The 18616-nt window shown below is 43.9% G+C and overlaps 3 protein-coding genes across 8 annotated transcripts in view; 2 read left to right on the forward strand and 1 right to left on the reverse strand.

Moving 5' to 3' along the window:
• The window catches only part of LOC6045606, a 64548-nt gene extending 52585 nt beyond the window's left edge, over nt 1-11963 (forward strand). The window contains exons 3-9 of the mRNA XM_038250088.1: nt 4784-4890; nt 4950-5141; nt 5202-5359; nt 5749-5854; nt 5913-7449; nt 7518-7665; nt 8338-11963. Of these exons, the coding sequence (XP_038106016.1) occupies nt 4784-4890; nt 4950-5141; nt 5202-5359; nt 5749-5854; nt 5913-7449; nt 7518-7665; nt 8338-10489 (4400 nt within the window). The 3' untranslated portion in view covers nt 10490-11963. The remainder of the gene's footprint in view (nt 1-4783; nt 4891-4949; nt 5142-5201; nt 5360-5748; nt 5855-5912; nt 7450-7517; nt 7666-8337) is intronic.
• Nucleotides 11964-12410: 447 nt separating this feature from the next.
• On the reverse strand, nt 12411-16179 carry LOC119771232 (elongator complex protein 6). 4 transcript variants are annotated; one of them, XM_038267029.1, is made up of 2 exons: nt 16029-16179; nt 12411-13189 (listed from the first exon to the last, which is right to left on the reverse strand). In XM_038267029.1, the coding sequence occupies exon 2, from the start codon at nt 13176-13178 to the stop codon at nt 12447-12449; it is 732 nt and encodes a 243-aa protein (XP_038122957.1). In that variant the 5' UTR covers nt 13179-13189; nt 16029-16179; the 3' UTR covers nt 12411-12446. The 4 variants fall into 4 exon arrangements, with proteins under 4 accessions (XP_038122957.1, XP_038122960.1, XP_038122959.1 ...); XM_038267032.1 differs by lacking the exon at nt 16029-16179 and adding an exon at nt 13777-13960; XM_038267031.1 differs by lacking the exon at nt 16029-16179 and adding an exon at nt 13430-13670.
• Nucleotides 13907-18290, forward strand: LOC6045607 (mitochondrial dicarboxylate carrier). Of its 3 annotated transcripts, none has more exons than XM_038267027.1 (4): nt 13907-14028; nt 16888-17361; nt 17418-17550; nt 17604-18290. In XM_038267027.1, the coding sequence occupies exons 2-4, from the start codon at nt 16949-16951 to the stop codon at nt 17922-17924; spliced, it is 867 nt and encodes a 288-aa protein (XP_038122955.1). In that variant the 5' UTR covers nt 13907-14028; nt 16888-16948; the 3' UTR covers nt 17925-18290. The 3 variants fall into 3 exon arrangements, with proteins under 3 accessions (XP_038122955.1, XP_038122956.1, XP_001862945.1); XM_038267028.1 differs by having other exon boundaries at nt 13935-13953; XM_001862910.2 differs by lacking the exon at nt 13907-14028 and adding an exon at nt 16417-16573.
• The last annotated feature ends 326 nt before the right edge of the window (nt 18291-18616 follow it).

Consider the following 18616-nt stretch of genomic DNA (forward strand, 5'->3'; position numbering starts at 1 on the left):
ATGCTGGTGCATCAGGCAGCATCGATGGCAAAAATAGAAAATCGCAAAAATAGTGCAACTCACTCTCTAGTTCGATTTGCCGGGTAAGCTCACTTGGTGACGAGTTTTTCATTCACCAACCATCAGGTGCCCTAAAGTGGGACGTGGTTTTTTCTGTGGTCTTTCTTTTTTTTTGCATTTGCCTCTAATGATTTCAGACCGTGTGTTTGGTCTGGTGACTTTATTTTCACTCATTTCACTTTGAACGGTTGAATTTCATTACGTTAGATCCTTTAGGTGAAATTTGCATTGCGAGTTATATAAAATCATATTTTTTGCCTTTTTATTTTTCATTCGAATAAAAAAGAATTTTTAAGCTCAACTTTTTCAAAGCGTGAAACTGAATTCGCTCTGCATGAGTCACCAAAATTCAACCAAAAGGTTGCGATCCCCTCGTTCAACCGAAAAGTCACCCTTTATTTTCGGTCGACCTGTCAAATTTCGGCTTTTTTGTTACTCTTTTCCCACCTCCAATGCTAATCAAAAGTGAGTCATATCCAGCCGGTGGCAATCACATTTGGTTACCGCTCTAGAACCCCAGTTCGCCAGAAGTAAAAAGAAAAACAAAAACTCCAACTCAGGAGCGTCAACATTTCCCAAGGGGTCATCAAATTTGCTTCCCCACTAACTGACGTTTGAGCCGCGACTCACCCGACTGGCAAGGCCAAAAAGTAAAACCAATCTTGATTTCGTTTTGGGTTCGTCAGCTTTGGTTGGAGTTTTCTCGTCCATAACCTTAACGAGCACGGAATGGCTGCAAATGCTCGTTTTATATCAAAATAGAGTAAATTCGGGCATTCTTAATTGAGCGTGTACGATTTTGACAGTTCGATAACAATACACGTGTGAATGAACTTACACACTTTCATCTTAACTTAATCCAATCAAAGAAACTTTGACAGTTACTTTACAGGTTATGTTTTGAAAATTGTCTTGAATGACTCACGTAACTTTTCCGTGCTCTTTACATCAACCGGCAGCAACAACTACAGCAAACAAAACATAGAGAAAAAACAAAGGGCAAATTTCGCAAAATAAAGTGGCAGCCGGTTCGCTCTCTCTCACGTGTATTTATAAACTGACAGAGCCGCTTATTTCTTTATTTACGTTCAGACATAAGATTTCTACAATCACACACACACACACACATTCGACAGTTTCTGCGATGTTCTTTTTGGTTTACCAGCTCCCTTTGTGAAATCTGACGGCCGGCGGCGGCGTGTCTATTTATGGAAAAAAGGTTATGTTGGTTTCTGGAGCAACATATGAAAAGGGCGTTACACGCAATTCTGACAGCTTAGACAGCTTTTGAATGAGTCTGGTCGTTTGAGAGAAATAAAAGTGAAAAAGTTTGAAAATTTTGCAAAAGTTCCACCTTGCTCTAGTAGTTGTGCCCTCGCGCCTTTACAGGTCAGGATGGTCTGGCCCTGGTACCTTTTCGCGACCGACCATGTGTTATTAACCTTTTGGTGGAGCGCGTGCTTGGAGGTGATGCTGTTGCATGCGATAAGATATGTTTAATCGTTTAACATCTAGACTCCAATGCTCGTGAAAAATGTGAATATTGGTATGTGGTTTCCATCTTTTTCTGCGAGTTTAGGGGTTAAGATGATAATGAAAGCTTTCCGTATTTATTATAGCATATAAAATAATCGAGCCAACAGGACATTAACAAGATCCACTTCTTTCACATTGTTTTGCTCGATAGGAAGTTAATGGAGCACCGGATTCGAGTGATCTCTCATAAGGAAGACATTATAAAAAAAGCAAAAACTGCTCGAATGAAAATACTCCATTATTCGCTGATGCACGAATTCATTTGTTTACCTTTTTTGTACCCTCCGCAAACGTCAAACCACAGACAAACAGACGGGACACTCGAGTTCGGAACCATCGTCCTTCAATATCCGAGCCAAAACGGTTATTTCAAATGCAATTTAGCTTCGGCATCCACTCACCCGGCGCTGATGGCGCTGCTGTCGTGACAGCTCGCCCGTCTTTCCTCAGTGTGTGTAATGTGTTTTTGTTGTTGTAAAGTTGAGCGTGAGCACGTGGAAAATCAGGAAATCTAACGGTGATCCATATTCCAGGCTTTGCGGGACAAGATTGGGGCAGTTTCGACCAGGGTCAGATGAGCGACTGACTAGCGAGGACATACCCTTTACCCCACTATTAACCCGGTAGGCCTGCCGCTGCCGAGGCTGCTGATGAGGCGTCCGCTACTGCGGAGGAAGCCAGATTCTGTGGTGAAGTCATCTCCTTCGGAGCAACCTTGAAGCAACCTGCTTATCCTTCATGGATTGCTGCTGCTGGTCGTCCTTTTGGTGATGTTGCGTCGATCGTGAGCGCCACTCAATCTTCATCCACAGTTGTTCGCCGTGAACACGTTTCCCGCGGATGTTTCGAAACGAAACGCGGATGTTTTTGGGAGCAACGGGGAGGACCAGTGGTTTGGTCCCTGTCGTTGTGATTGTGGTGCGTCGTTGCTGATGCTGCCGCATGGTTTGGCCGTCATCTTCGGCCGTCGGTGTTAATTTTTATTTTTATTTCATCGAGTACTGACGATAAGCAACAACAACATTATTTAAATCAGCTGTTGATGATTACAATCGTTAAGGCTTGATTGTCTCACGCACACACTGTCATGACACATGACAGTAATGGGTTTGTATTGGTATGTTTGGGCTGCGCTTCGGCATAAGCTCACCAGGCAGCGCTGGCGTCGCCGTGATTTGGTGGTTTGATGAAGGACGATGAATTTCAAAAATTATTTGTATGGAGAGTCACGTCTGTTTGTCTGTGGTCAAACCATGCAAAATGGAGCACCCGCAGTCGATCCAACAGCAATGGAGCACTTCCATTCGAGCAGTTTTTGCTTTTTTCTACAATGTATTTCTTATGGAGCGAACTGTCAAAAACTGCTCGACTGCGGGTGCTCCATTTGTTGTGATTTGACGTTTGCTGAGGGTGCCGAAAAGTTCGGTTATGTTCTGCTTGCAAAAAAACAATATAGGTGAAGATTTCATAATTACACTTCAAACAGAGAACATGTATTTTGACCTTGCCGAATTTGCACCATATTTTTTACACTGGGTTTACAAAAGTCGTTGCCTAAGAAATCTGTGGACTGTATTTATACGTGACAAAGTAATTCCATTTTTAAATAGAACCAGTATTCATTGTGAAGCTTTTTTCCCTGACAGCTTCATTAGTGTCATCCCAGGTGCAAATGGCATTTCCATGTTATCCTTGGGGAAAATTACCCACATTCATCAGCATCGATTTGCATAAATATCTGCAATTGTTGACCTTCCCCGTTGTCCTGGAAATTCACGGCCAATTGGCCTCGAACCGACCCATCTGACCCCGGCCTGGACCCGATCATTACTGGCATATCACGTTCCCGCTTGATGATTTACTGGCTCGAAATTACCCACCACGCTGTAGCATGATTTATGCAAATCAATTATCATCTGGGACTAACGAACTGGAAGGCTTCGGCGAAGTGAGAGTTATGCACGATGGCTAATGACTGTTATTTGGCCAATAAATTGTAACTTGCTTATTCCAGCAACGACACCTGACGGGATGACTACAATTGTTGGTTTTTTAAGTGTTTTGAGTTGGTGTCGGTTTCGAGAACGGATTACCAGTTTCCTTATTTGGACAGTCGGAGAATGGTGCTGAAACTGGCCGCAGGTAGAAGACGCCTCAACAGTGCAGCTTTTGAATGACAAGATATAAATAAGTGATTTTATATTATTACACCAAGAGCGTCGTTCAGACACTGAAGAACTAACGAGATATGTGGAAACCATCACAAACGTGTAGGAGTTGGGGCTAATGAGATGCTTCAAAGCTATGGAACACTTCCACTCGAGCAGTTTTTGCTTTTTCTACAATGTATTTCTAAGGGAAGAATTGTAAATTCTACCACTCGAATCCGGTACTCCATTGAATTTGTGTTACTGCGGTCTGCAAAATTGGATCAATGGTCAATTTTAAATTATATCACACATCCACATTTTTAAAGTTATGTCAGTAAACGCTTCAGTTTCGTCAAGGTCTGATAGATTTGGGCTCCCTGAATACGTTCCAATCGAGTGAATTGAAATTTAGAGAACTCCCTGCCAATAAATACAAATTTTAATTTTGGGAATAAATGTTATGGAAGCATCTTAAGCAACCATGCGCACCCTTGTTAATCTGTAAGGGGAGGAAAATAAGGTGGTGCACATGATTGCTCACAAGGGGTATCAAAATCAGCCCAGACTTCGTTTAAAACCTTTGAAATAGGTAAGCAGTCCTACCCAAGTTCTGGTGGAGCGCATTCCATCGCACAACTAACAACTTGTTAGTAACAAGTTTAGTGCAAACAACTCCACATCACTCTGAACATTGCTGCGTATAAAATGTTGTTGACTAGCAATAGAAAAAAAAAAATCCGCGTCACTTGTTGTTTGCCTAGACAACTATTTGCTTGCACTGCCGGATTAACCGGGATTAGGAGAGCTTTTCCAGCGATTTCCTTGTACTATTACGGGTCGAAAGAGTTATGGCAGGTTCACGGGTGCAAGCTCTTATCAGCACCACCAGTGATAACGCTTGATTGATTGTGGATTTGTAAATAAGCTCGTGCGCTCAATGGGACGCTATCAGTCGGCCATTGAGTGGACTGTAAATTTGCATTGCTCTCGACACTCTAAACTAATTCGTTTCTTTTACTTTTCTTTCATTTTTTCAGATGACAGTCGGTTTCATCCCTCCAAAGAATTCTCGCGTCACAGCAGAATCCAGCCACGGCTAGTCCATGGCCGCCACAAGCGTTCTCTAGTGAGCACCCGTGAAGAGGTACACGACCCCCCTATTGCTTCAATTGAACTCCTTTAACCTCAAATCGTCCTTTCCAGAACGGACTTCACGCGTCGCACCTCACGCTCAGCTACCGGCTCAGCGACCGAACCGAAGATGTGATATTAGATTTACAGTTGAACGAGCGGCTTATCCCGCGGGGGCACTTCCTCAGCTACCAGCTGCCGTCGGGGGACAAGGTCGTGCAGCGGTACAACCGTACCGACGAGGTCGAGCTGTGCCACTATCGGGTAGGTCTGGACTTGATTCAAGCGTTGATCTTTTCAAATAACATTATCTGCATGTTTTAGGGTGTAATCCGGGACGTTCCGGAGTCCTCGGTAGCGCTATCGACCTGCCACGGGATTCGTGGAGTCGTCTTCGACGGTCACGATACGTACTACATCGAGAGTGATGTTAAGGCGGAAGGGTTGGAGCGGATAGATCTGGCCGATCACTACATCTATCGGTTAGTTATATAAATCTGTGAATTTAATTGTTTAAAAGTTTTAAACAAATGCGTAAGCGTTTGTACACCCAAAGAAAACATCTCTGACAGGCGATGCGATAACCTAACATTCACACTAATTGGCAGCTGTTTTGCCATCTCATGCGATTTCTCAGCCTCACTAGGTTTTGGTAAAAGAGAGAGAGAGAGAGAGTTTATTAGGCAAATATCGTCTTGATTCCAGCTATTTTTTTTATTTCATGTAATTTAATGTTTTCAAAACTATACCAATGATATAAAAAATGAGATCCAAATAATAGGTTTACAAACTTTCCTGAGCGTCTTCATCTGTCAGAGCATTTGGCTTAAAAAAATGAAATCTTAAATTGAGAAATGATTTTCCATTGCAGGCACTCAGACCTTTTAACGAGCCCAAAATGCGGCTACGAAGGCGGTTCTAACGCCACCCACGACCCGGAACTCCACCGGGAGTCGGAATTCCAAAGACTGTCGAGGGTAAGTCACACCGAACTCACCAGAAAGTCCGCCTTCAAGTAACCAATCCCTCTTGCAGCACAAACGGGCCACCGCCAAATCTTCCTCACCGATCAGGGGTCCGTACAACGCAAACAAACACTCCAGCTACGTCGAGCTGGTGATCGTGATCGACAACAAGATGTTCAAAAGCATGAAGGAGAACTTCAAGGTCGTGCAGCAGTACTGTAAGGACATTACGAACATAATCAATGCGCTGTACGAACCGTTGAACATTTTCATTGGCCTTGTCGGGGTGGTGATCTGGAACGAGGCGAACGAGATCGAGCTGTCGACGGACGGTGAGGTCACGTTGAAGAACTTTTTGCACTACCGGAAGAAGGTCCTGTCGAAAGATCACCCGAACGACAACGCGCAGTTGTTCACGAAGGAACACTTTGAGGGTGGAGTCGTTGGGAAGGCGCTAAAGGGACCGATCTGTACGTACGAGTTCAGTGGCGGGGTTGAGATGTACCACAGCGAGATCATCGGAGTCCAGGCGACTACGGTGGCGCACGAGATGGGGCATAACTTCGGAATGGAACACGATACGCCGGATTGCAAGTGCAAAGAGGACCGCTGCATCATGTCGGCGTCGAGTTCTTCCATAGCTCCACGGCACTGGAGCAGTTGCAGTATCGATCAGCTGAACTTGGCTTTTCATCACGGCATGAACTACTGTTTGAAGAACAAGCCGACGCAGTTGTTCGACTCGCCGGTTTGTGGTAACGGGTTCGTTGAACCTGGTGAACAGTGTGATTGCGGCCTGCCAGAGTTCTGTGACAACTCTTGCTGTAATCCTCGGACTTGCATGCTCCACTCGAATGCGTCCTGCGCTACGGGACAGTGTTGTGATCTGTTGACATGCAAGCCCAAAATCGGTGGAACCGTATGTCGAGAAGGCGAAGGAGAGTGCGACCTACCGGAGTATTGTTCAGGAGAATCCGAATACTGCCCAAACGATGTGTTCAAGAGAGACACCGAGACTTGTGACGATGGGAAGGCGTTCTGTTACAAGGGATCGTGCAGGTCGCAAAATGACCAATGTCGACTCTTGTGGGGACCTACCGGCAAGTCGTCGGATCAGTGTTACAAGAAAAATGAAGAAGGTACACGGCATGGGAATTGTGGGTACAATCGGGTGAAGAACGAGTACGTCAAGTGCGACGATGGGGACGTGTTCTGTGGGATGTTGCACTGTAGACATTTGAACGAGCGGCTGGAGTTCGGCATGGAGTCGGTAGCCATTCTCTCCCACAGCTTTATGACGTACAACGGCAGTGTGATCCCGTGTCGGTCGGCGATCGTTGATCTGGGACTGCAGAAGGTCGACCCGGGGCTGGCCCCGGACGGAGCTAAATGCGGTGAGGGAAAAATGTGTCTGAACCAGGTCTGCATGGCCGTAGAGAGTCTACGGGCGCAAGGCAGTGGCGTCGAATGCCCGGAAAACTGCAACGGGAACGGAATCTGTAACAGCGAAGGAAACTGCCACTGTAGTAAGGGCTTTGCACCGCCACTGTGCAACAGTCCCGGAAATGGAGGATCGGAGGACAGCGGGCCGGCATCGGATCCAAATGGTAAGTCAACCACGAGCATCAAATTCCCAAGCAACCAACCTAATGACCATTTTCTCACGCAATTCCAGCTGGTAGCGGCTTCACCCGGTTCCTGTACATCTTCTTCTGCGGCGTCGTGCCCACGTGCGCCATATTCTCCTTCTTCGTATACTACCTGCGGCGGAACGGCAGCGGACTGCTGGCAGCCAAGAAGCGCAAACCTCCGTCGGCTAGCGTGTACGTACAACGAACCAAGCGTTCGCTTTGCAATGTCTTGTTCCGTCCGGATGTTTCCACCTCTTCCCATAATCCTTCCTCCTCTTCGAACTCTGGTGGAAGTCGGGCCGGTACCGGTCCGAAAAAGCATGTTCAAATTAGTGGAATGCAGTTGATCTCTAGTACTAATCCTGAGCTACTAAACACTAGCACTGCGCTGCATATTTAGTTTGTCTTTTTTTAGGTTATGTGAACGTGTTTTTTTTTAATGTTTTAAGTCAAACATCGCTTCTTGTCAGCTTAGTTTGTAAGGTTATGTTCATTGGTTTTATTTAGCGCTAGTTTGTGTCTGCTACTTCATTTGTTTTAAATAATAATAATTTATTTGTGATTGTAAACAATGGCTTTTCGTTGACTGTACATTTTTAACCTCAACCCCCCTCCAATGTATCATACAAAATCAAATCGAAATTAGTTTTAGTTCACTAATCCGACTATTTCTGTGTCTTTGTGTACCTTTGTGTTTAATCCAGTTCCGTTTTCGTTTACCATTACCATGGTGTGTAGTTTTTAGTCGCATGTCCGCACACGCAAACACACAAACATTGCCCTGGGTAGGTGTTGTTGGTTATGTTCATAGTGTTCAACGCGAGGGATCACCTTCAAAAACTAATCGAACCAAATTCCTTGCAGGTCTACCGGAAACATGAAGACGGATTCATCGCGCAGCACCGGATCGACGCATACGATGGTTCCGTCCTCACCAAACTCCCCGGACGACATGAACTCTGCCCTGTTGAGACCCTCCAGCGATGTCGACTTCAAAACCAACAACCACATGTTTGGTAAATTCAAGGGCTTTACCCTGAAACCCCTGCCCGAGCCGGGATCGATTCTCAAATCGCCCAACGTTGCTTTTGTCCACCCAGTGTCCAAATATAGTGAAGATCCCGCTAGTACCGTTCCCAACCGCCCAGCGCCCCCAGCTCCAAAGCTTGCCAACAGTAACAAGCCAGCTCACACTGTTCAAATCGGTAACAGTACGTACAACAAACCGGCAGGTATTCATCAGATCAACGGGTACAAGCTGGCGAATCATGAACATCAGCTGGATAGTGCTGGAGCTCCGGCTTTGCCTCCATTGAATCCGGGATCCACCGCGAGACCAATCATCTCCAGTCCTATCCTAGAGTCTTCAACGTGCACCAATCGGGAGCTAGCCAATAACAATGGAAAGGTTCCGATTCGACCTGCTCCAGTCCTTCCACCGCAGGTTCAGTCCAATCCGTCCGGATCGCAGGAAAATATTGAAGTTCTGATTAACCCTACCAGCAAGGACAAGAAGCCGAAAGAGAGTAAGATAAATAGAATTACATCTTACTTGAAGAAAGAGAACGAGAAGCCACCCAAACCGGAACCGAAGAACATTAAGATTGCGGACAAGGAAAAACTCAAAAATATTGAAATTTCCGCACCGATCCCCATTGCTGGAAACGATCTGGCCAAAAGCATGCCCAAGCTGAATGAAGCCGAACCTCTAAGCCCAAAATCTGCGGCTATCCAACGCGCCAAGAGCATGCGCGATCCGGAAATGTCCGAGAAGCGATTGCCGGGAGACGGGCAAGCTTCGACGGAATCCGCCCGGAAACCTTCAACTCTTAAACGCCCTCAAAGCATGGTCGGTCACCGTCCAACGATGCCTCCTCCAAGACCTCCCGTTCCACCGGCACCTGCCATCACTGGGATGAAGATTCCGGGCGTCCCAGGCTACCAGAATCCTCCGGCGCCAAAGTCGGTCACGATCGTGACTCCTCCCCGACAGCACGACTACGACGACTGCCAGGACGTGGAAGATTCCACGACCACCACAACGGCCGGCTCGTCACCGGCACTCGGCCATGACAACATCTATTCCGTCATTGACGAATCTCCGTCGCCGCCGAGCATGCTCTCACCTCCAACGACTCTTTCGTCGGGCAGTTCCGAAAGCATGGGACTGTTGGGTGAGATTGTAAACGAAATCGAGAGTCGGGGTAGCGACTCCGTGTACATAGCGACCACTCTGAAGCGGGACGGTTCCGGCAGTGGTGTCCGACGGAAGATGGCACCACGTGCAGAGGAAGAGGATGATGAGCCGACGTACGTCAACACTTCGGAAATCCAAGACGACGAAGACGGAGAGGACGCTACGGACGCCGAGGAGGAACCGTATCCGGCCAAATCCAGTGGAAGCACCACGTCCAGTAACTACCTGCGACCATCGGCCATCAATACTCCGATCGCGCGGGTAGCTCCCACGAAGCCAGAAAGTGTTTCAACTAGCTTAAGTAGCTTTAAGAATAACGCCGGCCCAACGAACGTGCTGAGCACGCTCCAGTTCGAGGGACCGACCGTTGAGTCCGCCACGAAACCTCCGCTCACGGCCAAAACGTACAAACCTTATCACAGTACGTTGACGAACGCGCGACCCGGTTCGGTGGTGACCGCCACCAAGTCGAAACTGGCTAACGGAGACGTTGGCAAGCCCAAGCTGAACCGAACTGTCACCCCGCCCGGGCTGAGTGGCGTGACGAAAAAACCCGCCACCGGTAGCACCAGCGTCCGAACGCGAAGTCCCTCGCCCAAGGGACGGACCGCGAATGGGGGAGTGACTACGGGGAAGGCATCGGCGGCCGCCGTGTCGACTACGGCGCAGAAGCCAAAAACGGCCGCCAAACCGGATGCGGTTGTAAAGGGAAAGGTGGCGGCCAGTGGGAGTAAGATTTTGACGGCTGCCGCCCGGCCTGGTCCCGGTAAGGTTTCCAATGTGGCCTCGTTGCAGCAAAAGTTTGAGGCAAAGAAGTAAAAAGGGTTGACGTAGAGGGGTGATTTTAACAGTTTTGTCAAGTTGTTGATGTTTTATGTTTTGAAGTTATTTTCCAATTGTAAATATTTAATGTATTTATTTATATTTGTGATTAATATACGATATTTTGTTATGATTTTCAGCTGGATGATAATTTTCGGATACATTTTAGAAATTCTTATTTTGGGCCTCGAATTGTAAAGTTAATTTTGACAGCTTCATGTGTACACAATTATGTTAAGGCGAGGGGTGTGTCTTTTCATTTTTAAGGCATCGCTACCTTTAATTTAAATAAAATATGGTGTATCTTATTTTTATTGGAAAAGATTGGAATTTAAAATCTCCATTAATTTTTTCAACGAATTTTGAGCAACAAAAAGTTGACTGACGCAACATGACATTTAAATCGCCCCTTTGCGGTTACCCAAAATTAGAACAATCCGTACTAACTCTGAAATAAAATCTAACATCGATTCATATTATGTTAATATGATCAAATTTTTGGCTAGCGATATCAAAAATTACTGTATAATGCAAATATAGGCTTCGGTTACGAAAAATGCTTTGCGAAAACAGTTTTTTTTGCAAATCGATTACAGAAAACTATTATCAAATTAAATAATCATGTCACAAACAAATACTATCGCAGACATCGCCGAGAACAATCAAAATTTTCTAACGAAATAAAAACTCCACTTAAACCAGTAGAAAACCTGTCGTTGTTATACTCCAAGCCCAATAAACAAGAGACGCCGATAAACAGACGACATTTTTACGTGAAAATCAATGATAAAGTCGTCTGTTTGTTTTTGTCTTTAAACCAATCAAAATCGATTAAATCGCCAGTGGCTATTTGGAGAACTTATCCCGCTTAACTCGCTGTATAGAAAATGTTGGCTTCTTGATGTTTTATACCCACAAATCAGAAATAAACGTTGCGTTGATCTCTCCCCCTTACACCACTAGATTGATTAGCACCGTCTCGTCGTCTGTGTCTGTTCATCCCACGTGGCCCGTTGGAGCAGAATACCTTCCCCATTCCTAGCAAGTAAATCTAATAATCGAACACCTCGAATACGTCGCGATAAATGATAGAGTAATCGGAGGAAGATGCAACTAAACTTTGTAAATAGCAACCAAAGAAATGATTTGGAGATCGAAGAGTTCAGGGTCGTGTACAGAGTGGGAATGTTTTGGAAATAGTGGTATTTAAAATTATAAAATATGTTTATTAAGAGATCACAAAACGAACCTTTCGAAGCTGGCGTGGTTTCGTACCAGTGCTATGCAGATAGTCGGACGTTAAAATAAACGAGAATAATATTATTTAGTTCATATAAAGTTCTGAACTAACTTTGTCCAGAGTAACCGGTTACTGTCGGAAATGGTCGATTTTCCGTCATAAATAAGCTTTTTTTATTATAGCCGTCAGTGGAACGAATAAAAAAGTGAAATAAAAACTTTTTAAATATGATGAAATGTGTTTTACTTCAAGGTTCTTCTAGATTCTGAGTCTGATGACATAATTAAAAAAATATAGGATAAGAAATTTTTTAGTTCACAATTGTGCATTTTCATCAATCCACGGAACTAAATATAATCAAATCAAAATTTAAATATTTTGAAAAAAATTAAAAATTCAATTTTGAATGACATGATTAAAATTGATTACTACAATATGGTTCTCAAATCCTTGTTTGGCCTCCAGCCAATCCAACAGTAATTATGTCTCATGCCCACGCAATATAGATAATAACAATGGCAAATGTTAGAGGCAGGATGAAAAAACACAAGAGAAAAAGGAACGTATCTAAACGGCGGCCATTGAGATTTCCCTCTGTATTCAATCATCAGAACTCACGAAAATCTTCGTCAAACGCAGCTTCATGGCTTTCTCTATTGCAGTCCAAACGTGGCCAGATTTCCAACAGCAAATCTTATAATTCTCCAACATACCTCACAGATTCTTAATCCCCAGCTCGCCCGGCACAAACACCTTCACGTTCCGTTCGTTTACCTTAAACAGCACCTGCCGTTCCCGCTGCTTCGTCTGCACTAACGCGTCCTCCTCCTCACGCACCCTGCTCACGGTCAACCGCCCATCTACTTCGCGAAAGTTGCCCGACGTCAACCGCTCCAGCCGCAGTTCCGTCGCGGCCAGATCGTCCAAGTTTGCACCCAGCACGTCGTACAGGTCGGCCGTGTTCAGCTTGATTACGACCGCTTGATTGGGACGATTTAGCCCGGTGACGATTGCTTCGACGAAATCGATCAGCTGCGACTCGATGTGACCGAGGTTGAGGAAGAAGGTCAAGTCATCGATCAGAATTGTTGCTTGTGGTGAACTTTGGAGGAATACTTCGATGTGCTTCTGCAGGTCGCTTAGATTGGGACCTGCTTCGGGGAAGTTCTGGAATAGGTCGGCTCCAATGTCCATTGTTTGCAGTTGTCCAGAGTCTCGGGATGGTCCCAGGTTGTAGTTCAGCTTGAGGCAGGCCGAACTGTAGTGGGTGAAGTTGTGCTGGGCAGCGATCAGCAGGACTCGATGATCTTTGGACGTTTTGAGGCGATGGCCAAGAATTGCGACAATTAGGAAGCTACCGTCTACTCCGGAGTCCTGCTTGATGAGGGTGAGTGAAGGAATGGTCGCTTCGTTGAGGCCACACGTAGCTAACACAGGTTGAGCCATGTTTTAGAGTTCTGTAAAACAGACATAAAAACACGATATAGAACAACCCCAACACTCCACCTCTTTAAATATAAACCAAAAACATATAATATGTCTGCACTCATCGTGACTCAACAAGTTTGCAATTCTCTCTCATCGCACAATCCAAAAATCAATGCATAGAAAAGCTTTCAAGATTAAACATAGTATAGATTTTTTTAAATATTTCGACAGCTATCACTTTTGAAACAGTAATCACTTTTGGTATTTACATGAAATTATCTTGAACAATTCTTGAATATCATTCTTTTCGCAAAAAATGCAATTAGCAACACGAAGTTTGGCAATTGTCGCATATTGTTGGTTGGACAGGAAATAACTTCGCCAAACGCGACTTCGAGCGTCACACCCCCTGGTTATTTTAAACAATGGCGTCAGTATAGAGTGAAAACATTCATCAACAAAGTTGTCAACATCACGAAAAAAAAATCGAGAAATTCTTGGTGTTGAGAAGTTGTTGGGTAGGGTGACCAACTTGTTTGTTTTATTTTAATGATTTTATTTCAAATTTTTAACAAAAAAAAATTTTTTTTTGACCCGATTTGTATTCCTGACTTACCAAAAGACAACCCTATCTTCTCTGTCTTATCACGATTCTCTCGCAATCTCTCTCGCACTCTCACCCTGTTCTTCTTGGCACGCGTCATTCATCAACCAACTGACCACCGCCAACCAAAGCCCACAGATAATCTGATCTTGGAGGTGCCCAGCTCAGTCCGCGTTCGTCAGTCAACCGGTGAGTGTTAGATTGTACTCCATCAGCTAGTTACGGAAGAATTGAGTGGTCGGTTCGTCGTCTTGGTTCAGCGCAGTAAGTGTCATAACATTTTTTAAAGGCTGATTTAAAGCTGGGTGTTTTTACATCATAGCGCGAGAGTGAGGGTTGCAAGTGATAAGAAGTTCAGAGTTATTTAATTGGGTTCGTTAAAGGCTTGGGAAATGTAAGACAGGAGTTTTGAGAGAACAGAAGAGTATTAGCAAAAAAAAAAAACGGGAGCGTTTTGGAAAGAAAATGATTGTTCTATAATTTAATATTTAACCCATATTTGCAAATACGAAAGTAGGGAAAATATATCCATTTTAGGCCTAACAAGCAGTCGTGTTTAATCTGGAGTGTTCCTTGAAATGAAATGTGTTTAATTTGATTATTATAATTATTTTGCTCTCCGTATGGCAAAAATATGTGTTTGATTAAAATAGGCATATGTGCCTTAACTAATTTGATTATTCGACCAGTTTCAGAAAATCTCAGGGTAGGTACCATTACACAGTTCAACAAAAAATCAAATGTTTCTTGTCTCTGATACGAGAATATGTGTTCCTAGTAGATTTTTGCCTGCTGAATCCGAATCCGGGTCCAGAATTGCTCCAAATGGTCCCAATTTTGAGATACACCCGTTTGAAATGTTAGTTTAGGCCAAAATCAGCTACTTTGTTGACTATTTTACAAAAGAACTATTGAATAAACAAATAAACCAATACATGTAACTTAAAGTTCACGTTCTCCTCTTTCTGAAACACCCCTGGTTTTTTTTTAAATTTGATTGTTTCTACGCATATTTATAGCCATTTTAAAATTAGAATTTGACTTGCATGCAAGTTGGAAAAACTTGAATGAGAACCAACTGAAAATATAATTTTAAAATGGCTATAAATATGCGTAGAAACAATCAAATTTTAAAAACCAGTGGTGTTTCAGAAAGGGGAAAACGTGAACTTTAAGATACATTTATTGGTTTAATTGTTTATTCAATAGTTCTTTTGTAAAATAGTCAACAAAGTAGCTATTTTTGGCCTAAACTAACATTTCAAACGGTTGTATCTCAAAATTGGGACCATTTGGAGCAATTCTGGACCCAGATTCGGATTCAGCAAGCAAAATTCTACTAGGAACACATATACTCGTCTCAGAGACAAAATCTTGTTGGACTGTGTTATCGAATAGTTTTTACGGTTTGAAAATAATTTCTCAAAAGTTTGTCATAATTAAGCGAAAAAAATAAACTGTATTCGTGATTCGATATATTTAGCGCATTCGGATTAACGACCTGTGTCAAAGACAACATCCCGAGTTTTTTAAAGAGCTCTTTTAAGATATTGTTTTTGATATGTTTACAGGACCTTTTATTAAAAAAAAAAACCATGAAAATAATTACTTAAAGTTCGTATCAAAAGTTGAAAAAAGTGTGTTAAGAAATTGTAAAAAATAGTTTATTTTTAATTTGCTGAACTGCATTTTCTATCTACTGGCCCCTCGTTAATTGTGTTATTGTTTGTAAAGTTAGTTTGTTACAAAACCAGCTAAGTTTTTCTAGCTGTCAATATGATCAGGGATGTGTAGTCGGTGGAGTAGAATATGGAGTTTCTAATTCTCTGGAAGCTGGAGTCAGAGCCGCTCAATTTGCAAAAGTTATCTGACTTCGCAACCCCGAGTATGATACTAGCTAAATAGTTGGGATTAGTAATTAATTTTTCATCAATAGTCAAAACATTAAATCTACATAATGGAGTTAAACTTTTTATCCTGTTTATGTGAGGTTTACAATGGCAGCGACGAAAGTTTAACTTAATGTGGGGGTTTGCTACTCTCCTAGATTCAATGTCTCGATAAATAGAACTTCTAAGTTGGTTAAAAAAACGTCCTTGCTATTTACGGCCAAATCCATCTCAAAAGTGATTGACACCCGCGAAGTAAACAAATACTTTTGCATACACACGTCATTAGCGAGTGTTACGCACGGCTAGCAACATCCTGCCTTAAAAAGTATCTCAATGTGGCCAAACTTCGGCTAATCAGACAGATAAACTCACCATATATCGACGGCGACGATCTCTGTTTGGATCACGCGGATTGTTCACGAGCTAAAGGACAGAACTTTGTTATCACCACCGTTCGAGTGGCACAAGTAAACAAAACTGCGGCGTTTGTTATTGCTCAGAGCGTCTTCATTTTGACAGCTCGGTAGGGCTGTGCCGCTGGTGATTTGCTTTCTGTAGGGCTGTGCTTACTCATGTTGGTGAATAAAAATGAGTGAGGTGAATAAACAAAGTTCCTTTTCGCGAGCTTGATTAAGCATGATTTGAGCTTAATTAGTGGTGATGACACTAATAAAATGTATTTATATTTTTTTTAGCAATTAATTGTTGGGCTCATTGAATAGTTCACAAGAAAAAACTTTTTAGAAACCTGTTTTCAAATTTATAATTGCAAACTTATTGGTGGGAACAAACAAAATCAGCTGTCAACAACCCCTCCCCTCCAACTCCAGGACTTGTCTGGAGACCTTGAATTCACTGTCATTTAAGAATCTTACGTCATTCCTCTCGTCATCTGGTGGCTCGGCACCAACAGCACGGTACGTTTATTTTCGTTCCTCTTTTTATCTTGAGTAATTTCATGCCGTTCTTTATCTATAAATATCCACCAATGTGAAGTGCATGTCTTGAGACGATGAAATTAATTCGCGTCTCAACAAGGGAGTGTCCCGAAGAATGCGCTGTCGCGCACCGTTTAGCATCACTCTCATTTGTTTACATTCTCAGGCAGCTGTTATGTCACTCATTAAGAAGAAGATGTCATCAGCTGATCGTCGTCGTCGTTTGGCCTTTGATAAACGGCCAAGACGGGGTGCAATGAACTAACCCTACCTACTGCCTTTTTGTTTTGTAGATCACTACGGATCCCAAGGTCACTTCCGATTTGAACACTTGCTAACCCCTCCCGATCCAAGATGGCCGATGACAAGCGGAAACGAGTATCTTACTGGTACTTTGGAGGGCTGGCCAGCGCTGGAGCGGCGTGCTGTACCCATCCGTTGGATCTGCTGAAGGTCACACTGCAAACTCAACAGGAGGGTAAGATATCTCTGTTGCAGCTCACCGGCAAGGTCGTCCGTACGCAGGGCGTTCTGGCGTTATACAATGGGTTGTCGGCATCGCTGCTCCGACAGCTGACCTATTCCACTACCCGGTTCGGTATCTACGAGGTCGGCAAGCAAGCCATGGGCAATGATTCGGGCTTCCTGGGTAAGGCGGCTTTGGCCGGAGCTGCGGGAGCTGCCGGTGGTTTCGTGGGAACCCCAGCCGATATGGTGAACGTACGCATGCAGAACGACATCAAGCTGCCACTGGAGCAAAGAAGAAAGTAAGGAAAGGTTAAGTCGGCAAGACGTTATTTACTAACAATACCGTTTTTTACAGCTACAAGAATGCCATCGACGGTCTTTTCCGCGTCTATCGAGAAGAGGGCTTCCGTCGGCTTTTCTCAGGTGCAACAACCGCTACCTCACGTGCCGTGTTCATGACCATTGGTCAACTGTCCTTCTACGATTTGGTAAGTCGCTGCTTATACTTTACCCTACTCAAATGACTAATGTTTCCATCCAGGTCAAGGACCTTCTGCTCAACTCGGGCTATTTCGGGGATAACCTTACGACCCACTTCCTGTCGTCGCTGACGGCGGGAGCGATCGCGACCACCATGACTCAGCCGCTGGACGTGCTGAAGACGCGAGCAATGAACGCCAAACCGGGCGAGTTCGCTAGCGTGTGGGACATCGTGAAGTATACGGCCCGGCTGGGACCGCTTGGGTTCTTCAAGGGCTACGTGCCGGCCTTCGTCCGCCTCGGACCGCACACCATCCTGACGTTCGTGTTCCTCGAACAGCTGCGGATGAACTTCGGGTATCTGAAGCCGGAGAAGAAGTAACGGGAGGGTCCTACATGTTGTGTGTTTTGTTGATGTTGTTTCCTTAGGATCAAAATTTAGCTTTTTGTTGCGATAACTGTCTTTTCCGAAATAAAACGGGTAGGTTTGCCACAGTTACTCAGTACTAGGTTGAAAATATTCTAAAAATGCATGCATTTCGGTTCCTTAAACGGACAACACCAAACGAGGGAATTCATTCTTTTACCAGCTGGAGATTACGAATTAGAACTAACATTCCACTGACGCTAGTTACTACATTTTTAAAAAGGATCTACACATGTTTTATTTCTATCTGTTCAATTATGAGATCAAAGTTGCACTCAGTGCATCGTAGGGAATGAAGAATAAAGGGAACTATTTATGTGATTGTTACTGTGTTGTTAAATGATGAAAGAAAATTATCTCAAGAAATGAATTGTGCCTCAATCCTAACTATTGACTTAGACATTGTTGACAAGTTGAAAGTTTGACAGATTGACAGAAATTGCACACAAAACTTACCTGATTTTACTTACATCTATCCCCTCAAACACTTACCTGAATTCACCTTCGAATCATCACTGAATCACACGGAGGTACCTCAATTCTGACGTCCTTGTTTGGAAAATACTCTGCCGAACATCACTCAACACTACTGTTTGGCCATCAAATAAGTGCTGCCATCTCGCCGTCAACTGCTTGTCACTTGTGTG

Source organism: Culex quinquefasciatus, chromosome 1, assembly GCF_015732765.1.
Source record: "Culex quinquefasciatus strain JHB chromosome 1, VPISU_Cqui_1.0_pri_paternal, whole genome shotgun sequence".
Taxonomy (NCBI): domain Eukaryota; kingdom Metazoa; phylum Arthropoda; class Insecta; order Diptera; family Culicidae; genus Culex; species Culex quinquefasciatus.